We start from the raw sequence: 22,106 nt of genomic DNA on the forward strand, positions 1-22,106 counted from the left end.
CAAGCGACTTACAGCTGTAATCGCAGCAAAAGGTGGCGCTACAAAGTATTAACTTAAGGGGGCTGAATAATTTTGCATGCCCAATTTTTCATTTTTTGATTTGTTAAAAAAGTTTCAAATATGCAATAAATGTCGTTCCACTTCATTATTGTGTCCCACTTGTTGTTGATTCTTCACAAAAAAATACAGTTTTATGTCTTTATGTTTGAAGCCTGAAATGTGGCAAAAGGTCGCAAAGTTCAAGGGGGCCGAATACTTTCGCAAGGCACTGTACATCCACAGGTTCACCTCCAATTGTCTCAAATTATGTCAATTAGCTTATCAGAAGCTTTTTAAGCCATGACACCATTTTCTGGAATTTTCAAACTGTTTAAAGGCACAGTCAACTTAGTGTATGTCAACTTTTGACCCACTGGAATTGTGATACAGTGAATGATAAGTTAAATAATCTGTCTGTAAACAATTGTTGGAAAAATGACTTGTGTCATGCACAAAGTAGATGTCCTAACCGACTTGCCAAAACTATATTTTGTTAACAAGAATTTTGTGGAGTGGTTGAAAAACAAGTTTTAATGACTCCAACCAACCTTAACTTCCGACTTTAGCTGTACATGTACAAATTACCTTGACTAATCTGTTCCTCGGCACATTGACTTGGTACCGGTACCCACTATAGCCAATCTCATTATTGTTATTTTATTGTTACCTTTTTTAAAAACCTTTAGCTTATTTGTAAATATTTTCTTAATTAACTCTATTTTCTTAAAACTGCTTTGTTGGTTAAGGGCTTATAAAGTAAGCATTTCACGGTAATGTCTACACCTGTTGTATTCAGCACAAGTGACAAATAAAATTATATTTTATTTTATTGGCTCATTCATCCTCTCTCCTCTCCCCTGTAATTATTCCCCAGGTCGTTGCTGTAAATGAGAATGTGTTCTCAGTCAAGTTATCTGGTAAAATAAGGGTTAAATATAATTCAATATAAGGCTGCCAGTCATACTCAGAGCCCTGTGAACTGGGCCACCCACACATATTCTGTAGGGTGGCTCAGATGCAGCCCTAAAGCGATTTGGAGGCCGTATTTTTTAAAGGAGGGTGGAGATTCACTCTGCTTGCATGTTTTTTTTTTACAGAAATATCAGAAACAGAGGTGGCAGAGGAATCAAAGTGTGAGAGGTGGCATCAGGTATTGAATCCCAGTCTCATGCGGGGAATTGTACATGTGCGTAAAGCCGGGAGTGTTATTGACCACTACCATGGCTTATAGGCAGTCCTAAAATATCGGAGGCATACTGCATCATGTACATAGGACGCACATGTACAAAGGAGCTCAGCTACATTAGACAGCTACATTACCCACAGATATCAAATACTGATCACAGCACAGAGGTTCCCTTTCAATCTCTCCCCTTCTCCCGTGTGATGCAACCTTAACTATTTGACTGGAGAAGAGGAGGGAGGGCTATTCACTCCGGGGTAGTTGGAGGGATTGGGAGGAGGAGTAGAGTGACTGCTGCTGTGTGCCTGTCTACACAGCCCCCCTCCCTCTCTCACTCTGTCAGCAATCCCCTCCTCTCTTTCTCCCTCTCCATCTCCCTTGCGCTCTCTCTGTCTGTCTGGTGTGTTAGCAGTATGGAGCCCAACAGTCCTAAGAAGATCCAGTTTGCTGTGCCTCCCTTTCAGAGCCAGTTGGACCCTCAGGCAGCTGAACATGTGAGTTCATCCCACTGCACCATTGGCTTGTGGGGGGGTGGGTGTGTGGCGGGTAATGTACATGGGTGACAGGGATATTTGATAATTTGGACTTCACTAGAGAGTAGATGGCTAGTTGGGTTTGTTGCTAATTGACAAGCTGGGGACGTATCAAGTGTCTCAGCGCAACAGTGCTGATTTAGGATCAGTTTAACCATTTACATCACAAAAAATAACATTACATGGACAGGGGGAGCTGATCCTAGATCAGCACTCCTGCTCTGAAACACTTAATACATAATTGCCCTGGTCTTTATGAAATAGCTTTTGGTTTTATTCATGGTCATCTTTATAGCTGATTTCAAAATGTGTGCGTTAAACTATCTAACAATTATTCTAAAGATGATTCACAAACACCATGCTTGAAGTTGATTGCATTTACACAGTCAGCATTGGATGAACAATATCATGTTACTTTAATGGTTGAAGCAAAACCTTCTTCATGCCCCTAAATCCATTACTACAACCAATATCAGCCTGATGCAACTCTTTTGGCTAGTAATGGCTGGAACACACAGAATTAGAGGATTAGATGCAGTTGAGGATTAGATGTTTCTGTGCATTAAACTGTAGGGTGGTTACCCCTAGACTATGATCATGGGTCAGTTTTGATTTTCCCCACTAATGGTTATGGTTGGGATTGGGAAAGGGGAAGCTGATCGTAAATCTTTACCTAGTGCAAACTTCACCCCAGAGCTGTATCATAGGCTATCCCTCACCCCTTCCTCCCCCATCACAGATTCGTAGGAGAAGACCCACCCCTGCGACGCTGGTCATCTACCAAGAGCCATCTGGAGCAGGTAAGACAAGGGAAACTCTATCCCATCAGTGTGTGTGTGTGTGTGTGTGTGTGTGTGTGTGTGTGTGTGTGTGTGTGTGTGTGTGTGTGTGTGTGTGTGTGTGTGTGTGTGTGTGTGTGTGTGTGTGTGTGTGTGCGCGCGCATCTCTCCTTGTGTGTACTGCAACTAAGGTTACAATGGAGTGGCACACCACACATCTTGTTCTTAATTGCCTAGTTAAATTAGGTTATACATACACTCTCACACTAGCGACTATATACTTTATCTGCCTTAACATCATCAGCATAACATTTACTGTGACTTTATAGAAGTCAGGACATTCACTTATGCTCGCTCATATACTATTGAGAGCCAATTAACTCTTCTGCTATCTTGATCAGGACTCTCTTGAAAAATGTATTTTTATCTTAATGAGACAAAGATGGATAAATAAGTCAGCTGATAGTTTGTACAGGAATTCCAGCTGAATGTTAGTCATAATAATGTAAGAACCTTTCAGCACTGGCCCAAATACAAAGGCGTCTGTATATAGCGTAGCACAGAGCAGTACACAGTTTACATATACTGTACATATACAGTGTGCGTATACATACTATACATATTATACAGTATAACAATAAGATTGTTTAGGCATTGATTGGGTTGACTCCTACTGGAAGGGCCACATCTGCAGAAACATACATTGTCAAGCATACTGTGTCATCCAGTAAAATGACAAACATCCCACTGGGCAAACACTAGTTGAATCAATGTCATTTCTATGTCATTGAACCAATGTTGAATAGACTTTGAATTGTCGTCTGTGCCTAGTGGGATTTATCTCATGAAAAGATATTATATAAAATTAACATCTTAAGTAGTGTTTTAACAGGGATAGTAAAAAAAAAAATCTCTCCAAAAAGTAAACTATCCCTTTAAAGGCCACTAAAAAGAGGCAAGAAGCAGGAGCCAAGTAAAATTTATCTTTTTTGACATTGGACTACATTGTGCTGATTATCATGTGGTTGTACACTTCTTAGAGGGACAACTTCTGGTGAAACTGGAGGGCGCACAATTCAAATAAATAATCATACAAATAATGGATATTAAACATTTAGGTATATACAAGTGCCTTATATCGGTTCAATGCTTAAATTATTGTTAATCTAACTGCATTGTCCGATGTACAATAGGCTTTACAGCGAAAGCATGCCATACAATTGTTTGAGGACGGCGCCCCACATCAAACTATTTTTCCACTGGCACAGGTTTCATATATTAACAAATAGCGATTAAATATTCACATACTTTTTGAAAATCTTCCTTTGATTTGTCATCCAAAGGGTCCCAGCCTAAATGTGTAGTGTCATTTTGTTAGATAAAATCCTTCTTTATATCCCAAAAAGTCAGTTTAGTTGGAGCCATCAATTTGAGTAATCCCCTTGTTCAACTTGCAGAGAAAGGAATCCAAGAAGGTACCGCTAGACTTTGTTAAAACAAGTCAAAATACGGTTCTATATAATCCTCAGATACCCTAAAAGGTAATTAAACTATAATATTTAATACGGAAAGAAGTATGTTCAATAGAAAAACAACATCAGCAGGTGCGTGTTCTCCTCGTTGCGCATACACAAATGTCCAAGTCTGTGTCCCTGTATCAAAACTCATTATTCTTCCTCATTTTGGAAGAAACGAGCCTGAAACATTGAACGAAGACTACTGACACCCAGTGGAAGCCATAGGAATTGCATCCTGGGAGCTAGATTAAAAAAATCCCCATATGTATCATTGGAAGATTATGGGCTCTCAATTTTTTTGATTTCTTTGGATTTTATCCTAACATGTCTATTGTGTTATAGTCTCCTACATTATTGTAACATTTCTACAAACTTCAGAGTGTTTTCTTTCCAATGGTATCACATATATTCATATCCTGGCTTCAGGGCCTGAGCAACAGGCAGTTTGCTTTGGGAACCTCAGTCAGGCGGAAATGGAGAAAAATAGACCCTAGCCTGAATAAGTTAATAATCCCAAAGGGACAGGCAAATAGACAGGTCAAGGCAGGCAGGGGTCAATAGTCCAGAGAAGTGGGGGAGAGGTACAGGACAGCAGACAGGCTCAGGGTCAGGTCAGGCAGAGGTCGGTAATACAGTGGTAGGGCAAAGGAACAGGACGGCAGGCAGGCTCAGGCAGTGTGGTCAGGCAAGCGGGCTCAGAGACAGGACAGGCAAGGGTCAAAACCAGGAGAGCGAGTAAAAGAGGGACTGGGGAAAAGCAGGGGCTGAGACAAACCGCTGGTAGGCTTGAACAAACAAGACAAACTGACAACAGACAGACAGAAAACACAGGTATAAATACACAGGGGATAATGGGGAAGATGGGCGACACCTGGAGGGGGGTGGAGACAATCACAAAGACAGGTGAAACAGATCAGGATGTGACAGTTGTAGTCTATAATCTGTATCAGTGTACAGTATATTCTATGTCCAGAGGTTCCAGTTCCATTCTTTAGTGTCTTTGCTTGTAGGCTGTGTATTAAATCAAATTAAATGTACAGGTATTTGTCATATGCACCATAATACAATAGGTGTAGACATTACATTGAAATGCTAACTTAAAAGTCCTTAACCAACAATACAGTTTAAATAGCTAAAAAAATAAAGAAATTAAAGCAACAAATAATTAATGAGCCGCAGTAAAATAACAATAGCGAGGCTATATACAGACGGTACTGGTACAGAGTCAATGTGCATGGGCACCGGTTAGTCGAGGTAATTGAGGTAATATGTACATGTAGATAGAGTTATTAAAGTGACAATGCATAGATAATATAGAGAGTTGCAGCAGTGTAAAAAGAGGTGGCATAGTCTGGGTAATCATTTGATTAGATGTTCAGGAGTCATATAGATTGGGGGTAAAAGCTGTTTAGAACCTTATTTAACCTAGACTTGACGCTCCGGTACCGCTTGCGGTAGCAGAGAGAAATGTCTAGGACTAGGGTGGCTGGTGTTTTTTACCATTTTTAGGGCCTTTCTCTGACACCGCCTGGTATAGAGGTCCTGGATGGCAGGAAACTTGGCCCCAGTGATGTACTGGGCCGTATGCACTACCCTCTGTAGTGCCTTGCAGTCGGAGGCCGAGCTGTTGCCATACCAGGCAGTGATGCAACCAGAGAGCAATAATGCTCTCGATGGTGCAGTTGTAAAACCTTTTGAGGATATCAGGTCCTCAGACCCATGCCAAATGTTTTCAGTCTCCTGACTGGGAATAAGCTTTGTCGTGCCCTCTTCACGACTGTCTTGGTGTGTTCGGACCATTCTAGTTTGTTGTTGATGTGGACACCAAGGAACTTGAAGCTCTCAACCTGCTCCACTACAGCCCGTCAATGACAATGGGGGCGTGTTCAGTCATCATTTTCCTGTAGTCCACAATCATCTCCTTTGTCTTGATTATGTTGAGGGAGAGGTTGTTGTCCTGGCACCACACGGCCAGGTCTCTGACCTCCTCCCTATAGACTGTCTCGTCGTTGTTGGTGATCAGGCCTACCACTGTTGTGTCATCGGCAAACTTAATGATGGTGTTGGAGTCGTGCCTGGCCTTGCAGTCATGAGTGAACAGGGAGTACCCCTGAGGGGCCCCCGCATTGAGGATCAGCGTGGCGGATGTGTTGTTACCGACCCTTACCACCTGGATGCGGCCCGTCAGGAAGTCCAGGATCCAGTTGCAGAGGGAAGTTTTTATTCCCAGGGTCCTTAGCTTAGTGAAGAGCTTTTAGGGCACTATGGTGTTGAACGCTGAGCTGTAGTCAATGAATAGCATTCTCACATAGGTGTTCCCTTGTCCAGGTGTGAAAGGGCCGTGTGGCGGTATGCAAATTGGAGTGGGTATAGGGTTTCTGGGATAGTGGTGTTGATGTGAGCATAACCAGCCTTCCAAAGCACTTCATGGCTACATACGTGAGTGCTACGGGTCGGTAGTCATTTAGACAGGTTACCTTAGTGTTCTGGGGCACAGGGACTATGGTGGTCTGCTTGAAACATGTTGGTATTACAGACTTATACAGGGAGAGGTTGAAAATGTCAGTGAAGATACTTGCCAGTTGGGCAGCGCATGCTCGGAGTACACGTCCTGGTAATCCGTCTGGCCCTGCGGCCTTGTGAATGTTGACCTGTTTAAAGGTCTTAAACACATCAGCTGCAGAGAGCGTGATCACACAGTCATCCAGAACAGCCGATGCTCTCATGCATGTTTCAGTGTTACTTGCCTTGAAACGAGCAGGGAAGTAATTTAGCTCGTCTGGTAGGCTCGTGTCACTGGGCAGCTCTCGGCTGTGCTTTCCTTTGTAGTCTATAATATTTTGCAAGCCCTGCCACATCCGACAAATGTCGGAGTCGGTGTAGTACGATTCGATCTTAGTCCTGTATTGATGCTTTGTTTGATTGTTCGTCGGAGGGCATAACAGGATTTCTTATAAGCTTCTTGGTTAGAGTCCCGCTCCTTGAAAGCGGCAGGTCTACCGTTCAGCTCAATATGAATGTTGTCTGTAATCCATGACTTTTGGTTGTCTGTAATCCATGACTTCCATGACTTCTGGTACGTACAGTCAATTTGGGGACAACGTCATCGATGCACTTATTGATGAAGCCAGTGATTGATGTGGTGTACTCCTCAGTGCCATCGGAAGAATCCGGGAACATATTCCAGTCTGTGCGAACAAAACTGTCCTGTAGCTTAGCATCTGCTTCCTCTGACCACTTTTTTATTGACCGAGTCACTAGTGCTTCCCTGCTTTAATTTTATTATGAAAGCAGAAATCAGGAGGATAGAATTATGGTCAGATTTGCCAAATGGAGGGTGAGGGAGAGCTTTGTATGCGTCTCTGTGTGTGGAGTAAAGGTGGTCTGAGTTTTTTTCCCCCTCTGGTGGTCTGTATGTAGGTGGTCTGTAGGTTTCCTTCCAGTGTTGGCCATTGTTTAGTTTTGTCCCACACTTGTCTGTAATCTCTGTATAGGTTGCCAGTGGCATGACTCCTCTCACCATTTAGGGAGGCCATTACTCCTAGTAGCCATCTGAATGGTCACTTTTATCAACTTTCTCCTGGAGCAACATTAGGACTTGCCAATGCACAGGCTGTGCAATTGTAAAGGTGCTTTGGAATGGTTTAACTGTTGAACCTTGAATCTGAACCTTGAATCAGCGCATGCTCGGAGTACACGTCCTGGTAATCCGTTAATCCGTCTTGCCCTGTGGCCTTGTGAATGTTGACCTGTTTAAAGGTCTTAATCACATCGGCTACGGAGAGCGTGATCACACAGTCATCCAGAACAGCTGATACTCTTATGCCCCCCCTCCAACAGAGATCAAATGGACAAAACTCATAGAAAGTTGGTGGTAGGGGGACACTCCGAAACATAGTGAGTGTTTTGGTTTTGTAAGTCTGGTGGCTAAGCCTTACTTTTTAAAACATATTTTTTGTTATTTTTATTGAATATCCGAAACATACAATATAATTGCAGTGAAGCCGCTCAATAACTACATCATACCAGTCATCCAACAGACTCCCATTAAGAGCGATACGCAGAAGCATCCATGGTCAATGCCTTGCTCAAGGGTACGTTGACAGATCTCCCACCAGGCCAAAAAACGTGATGCCGAACCCAGCAAGATCCCCCCACAGTTCCCCAAAGCTGTCCCTCAACCCTTCGAGACCCCTCCCACCCCCCCCCTCCAAGAAGAAACATTTTGGGAAAAAAACAATTCATTCCATTCAATGGGATTGAAACCAGGTGTGTGGGAAGACAAGACAAAACCAATGGAAAATGAAAAATGGATCAATGATGGCTAGAAGACCGGTGACGTCGACCGCCGAGCACTGCCCGAACAAGGAGAGGCAACGACTTCGGGCAGAAGTCGTGACAGGTGGCACGAATTCTATATAATAATTTTAGCTGAAAAGCACAAAGTCTTGAAACTTGCGTAATTTTATATATCAACACATACACCCTGCACCATGGAATCGGTACATCAAAAATCTTTACCCATGTAACGGTTCTCCTCGTCATCTAAGGAAGAGTAGTCTGTGTGTGTATGTGTCCATGTATGTTTCCATGTTAATATTTAATAAATCAACTGAACACTGAATAACAAAACAACAAAGAGGGTGAACGAAACAGTCCTGTAAGGTGCAAACACACAAAACAGAAAACAACTACCCACAAATCAAGTGGGAAAAACAGGCTACCTAAGTATGGTTCTCAATCAGAGACAACGATTGACAGCTGCCTCTGATTGAGAACCATACCAGGCCAAACACATAGAAAACCAAAACTAGAACAACACATAGAATGCCCACCCCAACTCACGCCCTGACCAACCTAAACAAGAAACATAACAAAGAAAGTAAGGTCAGGACGTGACAGTACCCCCCCCCCCCCCCCCCCCCCCCAAAGGTGCGGACTCCGGCCGCAAAACCTAAACCCATAGGGGAGGGTCTGGGTGGGCATCTGGCCACGGTGGCGGCTCTGGCACGGGACGTGGACAACACTCCGCCATAGTCTTGGCGCCGGAGTGAAGGGCGGCTCTGGCAGCGCCGGACAGGCGGGAGGCTCTGGCAGCGCCGCACAGGCGGGAGGCACTGGCAACGCTGGACAGGCGGGAGGCACTGGCAGCGCCGGACAGGCGGGAGGCTCTGGCAGCGCCGGACTGGCGGGAGACTCTGGAGGGAGGAGACGGAGAGACAGCCTGGTCCTTGGAGGAGGCACAGGATAGACAAGGCCGTGGAGGCGCACTGGAGGTCTCAAACTAAGGGTCTGCACAACTCGTCCTGGCTGGATGGTGATTTTAACCCGGCACGTGTGGGGCGCAGGCACAAGATGCACTGGGCTGTGCAGACGCACTGGAGACACAGTGCGCAGGGCTGGCGCAGGATATCCTGGACCGAGGAGACGCACTGGAGGTCTGGAGAGCAGGGCTGGCACCATCCGTCCTGGCTGGATCCTCACCCTAGCCCGGCAGATGCGGGGAGCTGGGATGTAGCGCACCGGGCTAAGAACGCATACTGGAGACACCGTGCGCTCCACCGCATAACACGGTGCCTGACCAGTACGATGCCCGACATGGTAAGCACGTCTTGGAGAGCTGTAGCGCCGAGCTGGCACAGGACGTGCCGGGCTAGGGAGGCGGACAGGAGGCCTGGTGCGTGGGGCTGGCACAGTCTTCACCAGACGGCTAGCACGCACCTCAAGACGAGTATGGAGAGCTGACTCAGGTGACATCAAATCCCAGACACGCTCCGTCGGGCGGATGTCGAGCCTCATGCACCAACACAGCAACTCCCTCATTACTCTCTCCTCCAATCTCCCCATTAACTCCTTCACTGTCTCTGCTTTGCTCCCTTCGCTCACCTCCAATTCCGCCCTGACCGGCTCTGGTTCCATCCTTGGCTCCTTACGGTAAGCACGGGGAGTTGGCTCAGGTCTGACTCCTGACTCTGCCACACTCCCCGTGTGCCTCCCCAATACATTTTTGGGGCTGCTTCTCGGGCTTCCTTGCCAGCTGTGCCAAGTCCTCGTAGTGTCTCCGCTCAGCCTTAGCTGCCTCCAGTTTCTCCTGTGGACGGCGATACTCCCCAGCCTGTGCCCAGGGTCCCTTATCGTCCAGTTTCTCCTCCCATGTCCATTTCTCCAGATAGCTCTGCTGCTCCTGGTTACCACGCTGCTTGCTCCTTTTGTGGTGGGTAGTTCTGTAATGATTGTCCTCCTCCTCTTCTTACGAAGAGTAGTAGGAAGGATCGGAGGACCAATGAGCAGCGTGGTATGTGTCCATGTTAATATTTAATAAATCAACTGAACACTGAATAACAAAACAACAAAGAGAGTGAACGAAACATTCCTGTAAGGTGCAAACACACAAAATAGAAAACAATTACCCACAAATCAAGTGGGAAAAACAGGCTACAGCTGCCTCTGCTTGAGAACCATACCAGGCCAAACACATAGAAAACCAAAACTAGAACAACACATAGAATGCCCATCCCAACTCACGCCCTGACCAACCTAAACAAGAAACATAACAAAGGAACTAAGGTCAGGACGTGACATCCCAACTATTGTGCAATCTGTATGGCACTATTGTGCAATCTGTATGTCAACATCCTGATCCTCGAATGAAACTGGTATACTTTCCTATTTATTCCATTTGTATTCCTCTGCCAAGTTTGATCCTTTATATTGGGCAGACAGACCAGTTCCCTACCTCCTCTCGCTGCAACCTGCCTCCTCCATTTTTGGGGTAATGCTGTAATCAATTGGTTGTACTCTTGGATTGAGCAGACCTTCCCGTACAGTTCTGATTACTCCATGAAAGACATAACTCTACCATTTAAATTTACAAATATAATTTAAGAACAAAATACCCTTTTCAAACATCTTTCACATAAATAGGTATTTTATCAACCAGCACATTTGAGATCAGCCATAATGTTGTAATATTTGTTCTATCTTTTCAAGGGGATGAAATTGAAATTGTAGCCAGCTCTGCAATGCTTGTTGGAAAAGAGAGATACTTTTTTATTTTTATTTGATTTTACAATGTATCGAAAATGAGACATGGCAATTTCTTAAACAATTGATGAGCTTTTCTTAGTATTCTACTTGCGAACCATTTAGGGTTCAAATTAAACTTTTGAATAAGTGAAGCTTTTAGAGAGAGGTTTACTGCTTTTATATATTATAATCTCAACCCACACAATTCATATTCATTATATAGATAGGTACATTTTATTTTGTCTGGTTTACGGTTCCAGATTAAGCTAAATATTTTTTGCTCATATGATTTGAAAAATAAGTCATCAGGAGTAGGCAGCGCCATAAGTAAGTGAGTAAACTGAGATATGACTAAGGAGTTAATCAGGGCAATTTTTCCATAAATAGACAGGCATTTACCTCTCCATGGTTGCAGGATCTTGTCTATTTTTACAGGAATTCTATTGAAATTCATTGTGGAGAGCATATTTGTTTATTTTGTGATATGAAAACCAATTATGTATACTTCACCATAATATTGTACACTTATCATAATTAGGTTTTAGTCCAGAGAGTACAGAAAAGTTATCTTCAATGAGACGTTGCTGGGATCTAGCTTGCGGACTTAATATAAAACTTGAGTCATCGGTATACATGTGTACAACCTTTGTTTTTAAGCCTTGGATTTCTAATCCTCTAATGTTATTGGATCTGATTTAAATAGCTAGAATTTCGATGGCCATAATGAATAGATATGGCGACATCGGATACTCTTGTTTAACTCCTCTTGACAGTTCAAAACTCTCTGAGAAGTAGCCGTTTTTGAATATTTTACACCTGGGGTTGCTATACATTATTTTTACCCATTTTACAATAGAATTACAGAAATTGAAAAATCCAGGCATTTATAAAAAAAAATCCAGTCTTACTTTATCAAATGCCTTTTCAAAATCCACTATGATTACCAGGCCTGGCTTCTTAGATGTTTCATGATGTTCTATTATTTCTAGTAGTTGTCGTATATTATCTCCAATGTATCGTCCATGTAAAAAACCTGTCTCATCAGAATGAACAATACCTGGTAAAACCCTTTTAATTCTGAGTGCTATGCATTTCGCTAGTATTTTTTGCTTCACAACATTGAAGTGTAAGGGGCCACCAGTTTTTTAGATAGAACGGGTCTTTATATTTGCCATCTGGGTCTTGTTTTAATAATAGAGAAATCAGAAATTCCTGCTGAGTACCTGACAGACTATAATTTCTATAGTAGTGGTTAAAACAATCTAACAGGCTGACTACACTGCTCGCAAGTGTTGCGAGTGTTGCAAAATACATTTTGAAATCTATGTTATTTAATTATTGCACCCACACTGCTCGCGTGCGCCAACGAGTGTCTGCGATGCCAAGGACTAAAATACAAGTCAGTTCTATTTCTGACAAAGTCCTGCATCTCCCATCTCCTCATTGGTTTATAGAAGCAGGTACAAACGCTCCATCTCCTCATTGGTTATACCCACGTGGGTGACTGAAAGTCGAACGAGGTCAGTGGCAGTAATCCACCTAATTTAAGAAAGTTCCAATCGCAATATAAAGTCAAGAGAAGAAAATTCCTCGAAGGAGGAGAGATGACTAGAAACTAAATCAGTTGACCGTTATTTGTGTGGATTAATTATCAGAGTAGAGGACCTTGTGCATTTCAGGTAAAATAACAACTCAATGTTTATATCCCAGGACAAATTAGCTAGCAACAGCAAGGTGCCAGCAGCATACCACCCTGCATATCACTGCTGGGTTGCTTCTGAAGCTAAGCAGGGTTAGTCCTGGTCAGTCCCTGGATGAGAGACCAGATGCTGCTGGATGTGGTGTTGGAGGGCCAATATGAGGCACTCTTTCCTCTGGTTTAAAAAATATCCCAATGCCCCAGGACAGTGATTGGAGACACTGCCCTGTGTAGGCTGCTGTCTTTCGGATGGGACGTTAAACGGGTGTCCTGACTCTCTGAGGTCAGTAAAGATCCCACGGCACTTATTGTAAGAGTAAGGGTGTTAACCCAGGTGTCCTGGCTAAACTCCCAATCTGGCCCTCAAACCATCACGGTCACCTAATAATCCCCAGTTTTACAATTGGCTCATTCATCCCCCTCCTCTCCCCTGTAACTATTCCCCAGGTCGTTGCTGTAAATGAGAATGTGTTCTCAGTCAACTTACCCGGTAAAATGAATGATAAATAAAAAAATTAAAAATAGGACAAATTATATTCGACAACAGCCAGTGAAATTGCAGGGCGCCAAATTCAAAACAACAGAAATCCCATAACTAAAACTCCTCCAAAATACAAGTATTATCCACAATTTTAAAGATAAATTTCTTGTAAATCCAACCACAATGTCCGATTTCAAAAGGGCTTTACTTCGAAAGCACACCATGCGATTATGACACATGTGATTATGTTAGGTCAGCACCTAGTCACAGAAAACCATACAGCCATTTTTCCAGCCAAAGAGAGGAGTCACAAAAAGCAGAAATAGAGATACAATTAATCACTAACCTTTGATGATCTTCATCAGATGTCACTCATAGGACTTCATGTTACACAATACATGTATGTTTTGTTCGATAAAGTTCATATTTATATCCAAAAATCTCAGTTTACATTGACGCGTTAAGGTCAGAAATCCATTGTCTCAAACAAACATCCGGTGAAAGTGCAGAGAGCCACATCAAATTACAGAAATACTCATCATATACATTGATAAACGATACAAGTGTTAAACATACGAAAAAAGATAAACTTCTTCTTAATGCAACCGCTGTGTCAGATTTCAAAAAGGCTTTACGGAGAAAGCACACTTTGCAATTATGTTAGGTCTGCACCTAGCCACAGAAACACATACAGCCATTTTCCAGCCAAGGAGAGTGTCACAAAAGTCAGAAATAGCATTAAAATTAATCACTTACCTTTGATCTTCATCTGGTGGCACTCCCAGGTTTCCATGTTAGAAAATAAAAGTTTGTTTTGTTCGATAATGTCCCTCTTTATGACCAAATACCTAATTTTTGCAAATGCTTAAGGCGCGTGCACCAAGTCCAGATGAAAAGTTTTAAAAAGTACAATAAAAGTTAGTAAAAACATGCCAAACGATGTTTAAAATCAATCCTCCGGTTGTTTGTGTCATAAATAATCAATCATATTTCAACCAGATAAAAGCTTTGTCAATAGGAAAGGAGAAACAAGAAAGGCGATCAGGCGCATGGCTGATGAATGGAAATTTCCACTGGCCACTAATTGAAAGTGCTTTATCTCCCTCATTTTTCAGAGTAAAAGCCTGAAACAATGCCTAAAGACTGGCCACATGTAGAGGAAGCAATATAGACCATGAACTGGGTCCTAAGTCTTTGTATGGTGGATAGGCTTTCAATGGAAAAACAGCCATTCAAAATAATAGTACTTCCTGGTTGGATTTTCCTCAAGTTACTTGAGAAATACTCACAGACATTATGTCAACAGTTTTGGAAACTTTAGAGTGTTTTTATCCAAATCTACTAATTATATGCATATCATATCTGCTGGGCCTGAGTAGCAGGCAGTTTAATTTGAGCATGCTTTTCATCCAACATTCTAAATGCTGCCCCCTACCCTAGTGAAGTTAATGCTTTTTGACCTGTCCCCAAAATAATGTAATTGGTTCAGAGTTTGTTTTGATATTTTAAACTGCGTGTCGTGATTGCGTTTGGTGTGGGGGGACAAAATACATTTATGCACGATGGCCCACGCACGCAGCCAGTTTGGGTTCCGTGTAACAAAGGAGCTTTTAATATATCAAAAAAGGCTTGATATACCTCTATGCCATCAAGCCCTGGGGTTTTTCCAGATTGAAAGGATTTAATAGCCTGAAAAAGTTATTCCTCTGTAATTTGGCCTTCGCACTGATCATTCTGTACATTTGCTAATTTTCCATTTTTTTATATTATATTGGAAAGAATTCCTTACCGTAATCTTCATTCAGTGTGAGAGGAAAAGAGACGGAAAAGAGAACAACTGCTAAAATTATTAGCTTCCTCTTAAAATATAATTCGGAGAATCATAGATGTCTCCGTCTTCAGTAACAAGTTTCTGCAAATTATTTTTGTTAGCGTTCTTGTATTGGAGAATTTTGTGCATTTTTCTAAAAATATTCCATTCAGTTTGCTTTATTTTTGTAATATGTTACATTAGATTGTTCTTGAATAAGTTCCTCAACTTCTTTTTGTTTTTACTAACTTATTTTGTATCTCTGTGGTATAGTTTTTATTGCTATCTAACTGTACTATTTGTTCATGGATTTCCCTTGTTAGTCTTGTCTTTTTACCAGAAACTATTGATGAATATTGAATTTAATGACCCCTGAAGGTACATTTAAAGGTATCCCAAACAATTAGGGGATTTGCTGTACCTATATTATACTGGAAACATTTGGTTGTAAATAATATTGTCTTAGTTAAAAACAAGTTGTCCTCCAGTAAACTTTGAATACATTTCCAATATTCCCATCCACTTGGAAAATCTATAGGTGTTATGTGAATGCCAATTAGATGATGATCCGATCACATTCTGTCTTCTATTAAAACTTTTTTAACCTTTGATGCAAGAGAAAAAGACACAAGAAAGTGGTCAAGACTTCTAGCTTGATTAAGTCTCCTCCATGTATATCTCACTAGGTCAGGGTTTTTTAGTTTCCAAATATCCACTATTTTTAATGTGTCCATAATATTTGTGATTTCCTTAAGGGCACGGTGATGATAGTTTGTAGAGTGAATACCTTTACGGTCCGTTGAGGTACTTAACGCTGTGTTATAGTATAGTAATGATCATTTGTTGCCTGTAAGTTCAATAAATTGGAATAAATGTTTTCAAAGAAGCATGGATCATCCTGATTTTGACCATATAGATTAATGAGCCAAATCTCTTTTTCGTCCATTTTAATATTCAAAAGGATCCATCTTCCTTGCGAATTATTCCCGACTATTTGCACATTCAGATCGACATTTTTGTTAATTAATATCATCACACCTTTTGAGTTCCTTTGTCCATGACAGAAAATTATTTCACTACCCCCTTCCTTTTTCCATGCAACTTCATCTAAGGATGTGGAGTGAGTTTCCTGTAAACTGTATATGTTATATTCCTTTTCTTTTAGCCATGTAAAGACTGATATTATGTTTTGTAATCTGCTAAACAGTTACAATTATAACAGGCTATACTTATTTCATCCCTTAACAGATACTATACTCAGTCTAAATTGTCCATATTTAGTGTTTGTAAAGTTACTTCCATCAGAGGTATTATGAAGGTCAAAACTAGAGCTTTCAAAAGTCTGATATTTAGAATTCAAGAAATAGGTTCTAGCAATAATTGTTTTATTCCCTTGCCTGTTTGCCTGTGAGCCAATGCCACAGATGTTAGCAAATTGAGACAAGATATTATGTGTTTAGTAAATCTGAGTAGGTTGATGTGTATGATATTGGATGTGTGCGTGTGTGTACGATGTCTGTATAAGAGTAAGACTATAATGTGTGATGTCCAAATAAATAATAACTATGCCAATTTGCATGGTTGAGTGTCTGTGTGTAACATGTAGTCGGTATAGCCTTAAAACTTATTCGGAATTGATGTCCTTTCCACGGGATGGTTGAGCTAACGTAGGCTAATGCGATTAGCATGAGGCTGTAAGTAACAAGACAATTTCCCAGTACATAGACATATCTGATTTTGGCTATTGTTTGATTTTGGCTATTATTTGAGGAGAGTGCACAAGTTTTAACATGAAAAGTTATTAAAAAAGAAATTAGGCACATGGCAGTCTTGATTAAAAAATTTGACCAGAAATGCAATGGTTAGTTGGATCAGTCAAAAATTGTCTTGTTGGAAGACAAATCTCCGTCCCAGTCTCAGATCTTTTGCAGACTCCATCAGGTTTTCTTCCAGAATGGTCCTGTACTTGGCTCCATCCATCTTCCCATCAATTTTAACCATCTTCCCTGTCCCTGCTGAAGAAAAGCAGGCCCAAACCATGATGCTGCCACCACCATGTTTGACAGTGGGGATGGTGTGTTGCTTTTACGCCAAACATAACGTTTTGCATTGTTGCCATCTGTTGTCATCTGACCAGAGCACCTTCTTCCACATGTTTGGTGTGTCTCCCAGGTGGCTTGTGGCAAACTTTAACCGACACTTTTTATGGATATCTTTAAGAAATGGCTTTCTTCTTGCCACTCTTCCATAAAGGCCAGATTTGTGCAATATACGACTGATTGTTGTCCTATGGACAGAGTCTCCCACCTCAGCTGTAGATCTCTGCAGTTCATCCAGAGTGATCATGGGCCTCTTGGCTGCATCTCTGCATCTCTGGTCTTCTCCTTGTATGAGCTGAAAGTGTAGAGGGACGGCCAGGTCTTGGTCGATTTGCAGTGGTCTGATACTCCTTCCATTTCAATATTATCGCTTGCACAGTGCTCCTTGGGATGTTTAAAGCTTGGGAAATCTTTTTGTATCCAAATCCGGCTTTAAACTTCTTCACAACAGTATCTCGGACCTGCCTGGTATGCTCCTTGTTCTTCATGATGCTCTCTGCGCTTTTAACGGACCTCTGAGACTATCACAGTGCAGGTGCATTTATACGGAGACTTGATTACACACAGGTGGATTGTATTTATCATCATTAGTCATTTAGGTCAACATTGGATCATTCAGAGATCCTCACTGAACTTCTGGAGAGAGTTTGCAGCACTGAAAGTAAAGGGGCTGAATAATTTTGCAAATATCCAATAAATGTCGTTCCACTTCATGATTGTGTCCCACTTGTTGTTGATTCTTCACAAAAAAATACAGTTTTATATCTTATGTTTGAAGCCTGAAATGTGGCAAAATGTCGCAAAGTTCAAGGGGGCCGAATACTTTCGCAAGGCACTGTACCTATATAGACATACATACTTTTTTAAAGAATATACCTTTATTATTATTCCCCCTCAAACCCTACCACCGATCCCCCAAATGGACTAAACTAATAAACACTTCGGCTTTTACCTTCAATTTATACATCTTATACACATTTTACATACACAGTCTATTTTACAATAGTTATTTTTTGTTTTTTAGTCCTCCCTCTATTTCTGATGTCCATCCAGTTTGATTTCTATTTGGAACTGTGCTATTTCACAAAAGTTCTGAACATATATACATTTTACAGACCTCGTATGTTTTCCATGTTTTATCTTGCTATTAGTCCCACCCTTCAGCTCCATTCAACCTCTCCCATCTATCTCTCAACATCATCCATTTTGGATTTCTATTTGCCATATATTTTTCAACTGTGCTGTGATGCTTCACAAACGAATTGAACCTTTCTATTCTCATAGCTTCTTCAGATTGTACATTATCTACAGAGCTGGGAAGATTGTATCCCCCATATATATAACATTCTATTAGTTGCAAGAATTTTGTATAGTAATTTAAATTGAAAAATTAGAAGTTTTGCATCCAGCGTTGTTTTGCGTATCAATTAATAAACCATGTGCCATGGAGTGGGTACATCGAAAATCTCTTCCCAACTATTTTGCAATTTATATGGCACAGCTGTCAGTTTTTTGGTCCTTAAATGAAATTGGTATATGTTTTTATTTATCATACTTTTCTTTAACCATTTATGTTCTTTAATACAAGGCCGACATACAAGTTCCTTACTTTTTCCCTTTCTACTTGCCATTTTTGTGGTAATGCTGCAATTAATTGGTTGTAATTTTGTGTAGAGCAGACATTTCCATATGTCTGTGTTAGCTGCATGTGTGACATAACTCCACCAGTCCTATGTATGATATCATTCACAAAAATTATACCGTTTTTAAAAAATGTATTTGAAATAAAAACAGTTTTTTCTTATCAATTAGTATATTTGAATTTAACCACAATATTTGTTGTATTATTCGTTCTGTCTTTTCAGGTGGATTAAACTGAAATTGCAACCAACTTTCTAAGGCTTATTTAAAAAATAAAGATATTTTGGAGATTATTTTCTTTTCAAACAATCGACAGTGGGCCGGTGTAATCTGAATAAAGGGAAAAAGGCCCTTCTTGAACATAGGATGAGACATTCGTACCAATTTACTAGAGAACCAGTTTGGATTTAAGTTTAACTTTTGTATAACTGATTCCTTTAGTGAGAGGTCTCCTGCTTTAATATTTAATCATTTCTGCCCTCCGAATTCATATTCGTTATATAAATAGGCCCTTTTAATTTTATCTGGCTTGCCATTCCAAATCAAATTGAATATTTTATGTTCATATAATTTAAAAAGCAGGTCACTAGGTGTAGGCAAAACCATAAGCAAATAGGTAAACTGTGATATGATTAAAGAGTTAATCAGGGTGATTTTTCCACAAATAGACCGGTATTTTCCTTTCCATGGTAGCAAGATCTTATCTATTTTTGATAACTTTATATAAATATTTATTGGAGTGAGATCATTTCTTTCTTTTGGAATTTGTATACCGAGTATGTCCACATCTCCATCAGACCATTTTATTGGTAAACTACATGTTAATGTAAAATTTGCATTTTTTTGTGATCCAACACATTATCATAATTTGGTTTTAATCCAGAGAGAATAGCAAAAGTATCTAGATCACCTATGAGGCCGTGGAGAGACTCTAATTGTGGTTTTAAAAGAAAACATGAATCATCTGCGTACAATGACACCTTAGTTTTTAAACAACGGATTTCTAATCCCTTAATATTATTGTTTGATCTAATCTTAACAGCTAACATTTCGATGGCAATAATAAATAGATATGCCGTTAGTGGACAACCTTGTTTTACTCCTCTAGAGAGTTTAAAACTTTCTGAAATGCAGCCATTATTTACTATTTTACACCTAGGGTTACTATACATAACTGAGAGATTCCCCAAAATTGAAATATTCTAGGCATTTATATATAAACTCCAGTCGTACTTTATCAAAAGCCTTTTCAAAATCAGCAATGAAAACCAGGCCTGGTGTCCCCGATATTTCATAGTATTCTATTGTTTCCAGTACTTGTCTTATATTATCTCCAATGTATCGTCCATGTAAAAAACCTGTCTGATTAGGATGAATAGTATCTGACAATACTTTTTTTATTCTATGCGCCAAGCATTTTGCTAGGATTTTTGCATCACAACACTGAAGTGTAAGAGGTCTCCAATTTTTTAAATGGACTGGATCTTTAAAAATACCACTTGGTGTTACAACTTCTAACAATGGTGAGTGGAGGAGTCAAGTGCAGAGAGCAGGTAATTCAATACGTGGATATTTTATTCCATAGACTGTGGAACCACGATATGCAAAAAACCAGGGCGCATGAAACAACCCGTCCCAAAATACTGCTGCTCCCACAGCGCGCCGACCCCGGCCTCGAGGACGACCCGGAGGACAAGGCGCGGGGCGATCCGGGTGGAGGCGGTGGAAATCCCTCAATAGGGAAGGATCTAAAATGTCCCTCCCCGGTACCCAGCACCTCTCCTCCGGACCGTACCCCTCCCAGTCCACGAGGTACTGCAGGCCCCTCACCCGGCGTCTCGAGTCGAGAATCGCTCGTACTGTGTACGCCGAGGACCCCTCGATGTCCAGAGGGGGTGGAGGGACCTCCGGTACCTCACCGTCTTGTAGGGGACCAGCTACCACCGGCCTGAGGAGAGACACATGAAACGAGGGGTTAATGCGATAGTAAGAGGGAAGTTGCAATCTATAACACACCTCGTTTATCCTCCTCGGGACTTTAAATGGCCCCACACACTGCGGCCCCAGCTTCCGGCAGGGCAGGCGGAGGGGCAGGTTTCGGGTCGAGAGCCAGACCCTGTCCCCTGGTGCGAACACCGGGGCCTCACTGCGGTGGCGGTCAGCGTCTCTCTTCTGCCGTTCACTGGCCTACCTGAGAGAATCCTGGACTGCCCTCCAGGTCTCTCTAGAGCGCTGTACCCACTCCTCCACCGCAGGAGCTTCGGTCTGACTCTGATGCCACGGAGCCAGGACCGGCTGGTAGCCCAGTACGCATTCGAATGGCAACATATTCGTGGATGAATGGCGAAGTGAGTTCTGGGCCAACTCTGCCCACGGGACGTACCTCGCCCATTCTCCTGGCCGGTCCAGGCAATATGACCTCAGAAACCTACCCACTTCCTGGTTTACTCTCTCCACCTGCCCATTACTTTCGGGGTGATAACCAGAGGTAAGGCAGACCGAGATCCCCAGACGCTCCATAAACGCCTTCCAAACCCGGGACGTGAACTGGGGACCCCGATCAGATACGATGTTCTCTGGAACCCCATAGTGCCGGAAGACGTGGGTAAATAGAGCCTCTGCTGTCTGTAGGGCCGTAGGGAGACCAGACAATGGGAGGAGACGGCAGGACTTAGAGAACCGATCCACAACGACCAGAACGGTAGTGTTCCCCTGAGATGGGGGAAGATCAGTAAGGAAATCTACCGAGAAATGGGACCATGGCCGTTGTGGAACCGGGAGGGGTTGTAACTTCCCTCTAGGCAGATGCCTAGGAGCCTTACTCTGAGCGCATACCGAACAGGAAGACACATAGAGCTTCACATCCTTAGCTAAGGTGGGCCACCAGTATTTCCCCCTAAGACGCCGCACTGTCCTATCAATCCCCGGATGACCCGAAGACGGTAGTGTGTGAGCCCACCGAATCAATTTATCACGGACACCAAGCGGAACGTACCTACGACCGGTCGGACACTGTGTAGGCGCAGGCTCAACCCTCAACGCCCGCTCGATGTCCGCGTCCACCTCCCATACCACCGGGGCCCCCAGCCGAGAGGCTGGAAGGATGGGAGTGGGTTAGATGGACCGGTCCTCGGTGTCATAGAGACGGGACAGCGCGTCGGCCTTAGTGTTAAGGGAACCTGGTCTATAAGAGATCGTAAATCTAAATTGTGCAAAGAACATGGCCCACCTAGCCTGACGCGGATTAGGTGTCCTCGCTGCTCGAATATACTCCAGATTGCGGTGGTCAGTCCAGATGA

The 22,106-nt window shown here is 42.1% G+C and overlaps 1 protein-coding gene across 1 annotated transcript in view; it reads left to right on the forward strand.

Annotated features, from left to right (window-relative positions):
* Positions 1-1,622: 1,622 nt before the first annotated feature.
* Positions 1,623-22,106, forward strand: part of LOC139414187 (protein phosphatase 1 regulatory subunit 1C-like) — a 33,860-nt gene continuing 13,376 nt past the window's right edge. The window contains exons 1-2 of the mRNA XM_071162075.1: positions 1,623-1,716; positions 2,495-2,555. Coding sequence (XP_071018176.1) covers positions 1,636-1,716; positions 2,495-2,555 — 142 coding nt within the window. The 5' untranslated portion in view covers positions 1,623-1,635. The remainder of the gene's footprint in view (positions 1,717-2,494; positions 2,556-22,106) is intronic.

This window comes from Oncorhynchus clarkii, chromosome 7 (assembly GCF_045791955.1).
Source record: "Oncorhynchus clarkii lewisi isolate Uvic-CL-2024 chromosome 7, UVic_Ocla_1.0, whole genome shotgun sequence".
In the NCBI taxonomy this organism is placed as follows: Eukaryota; Metazoa; Chordata; class Actinopteri; order Salmoniformes; family Salmonidae; genus Oncorhynchus; species Oncorhynchus clarkii.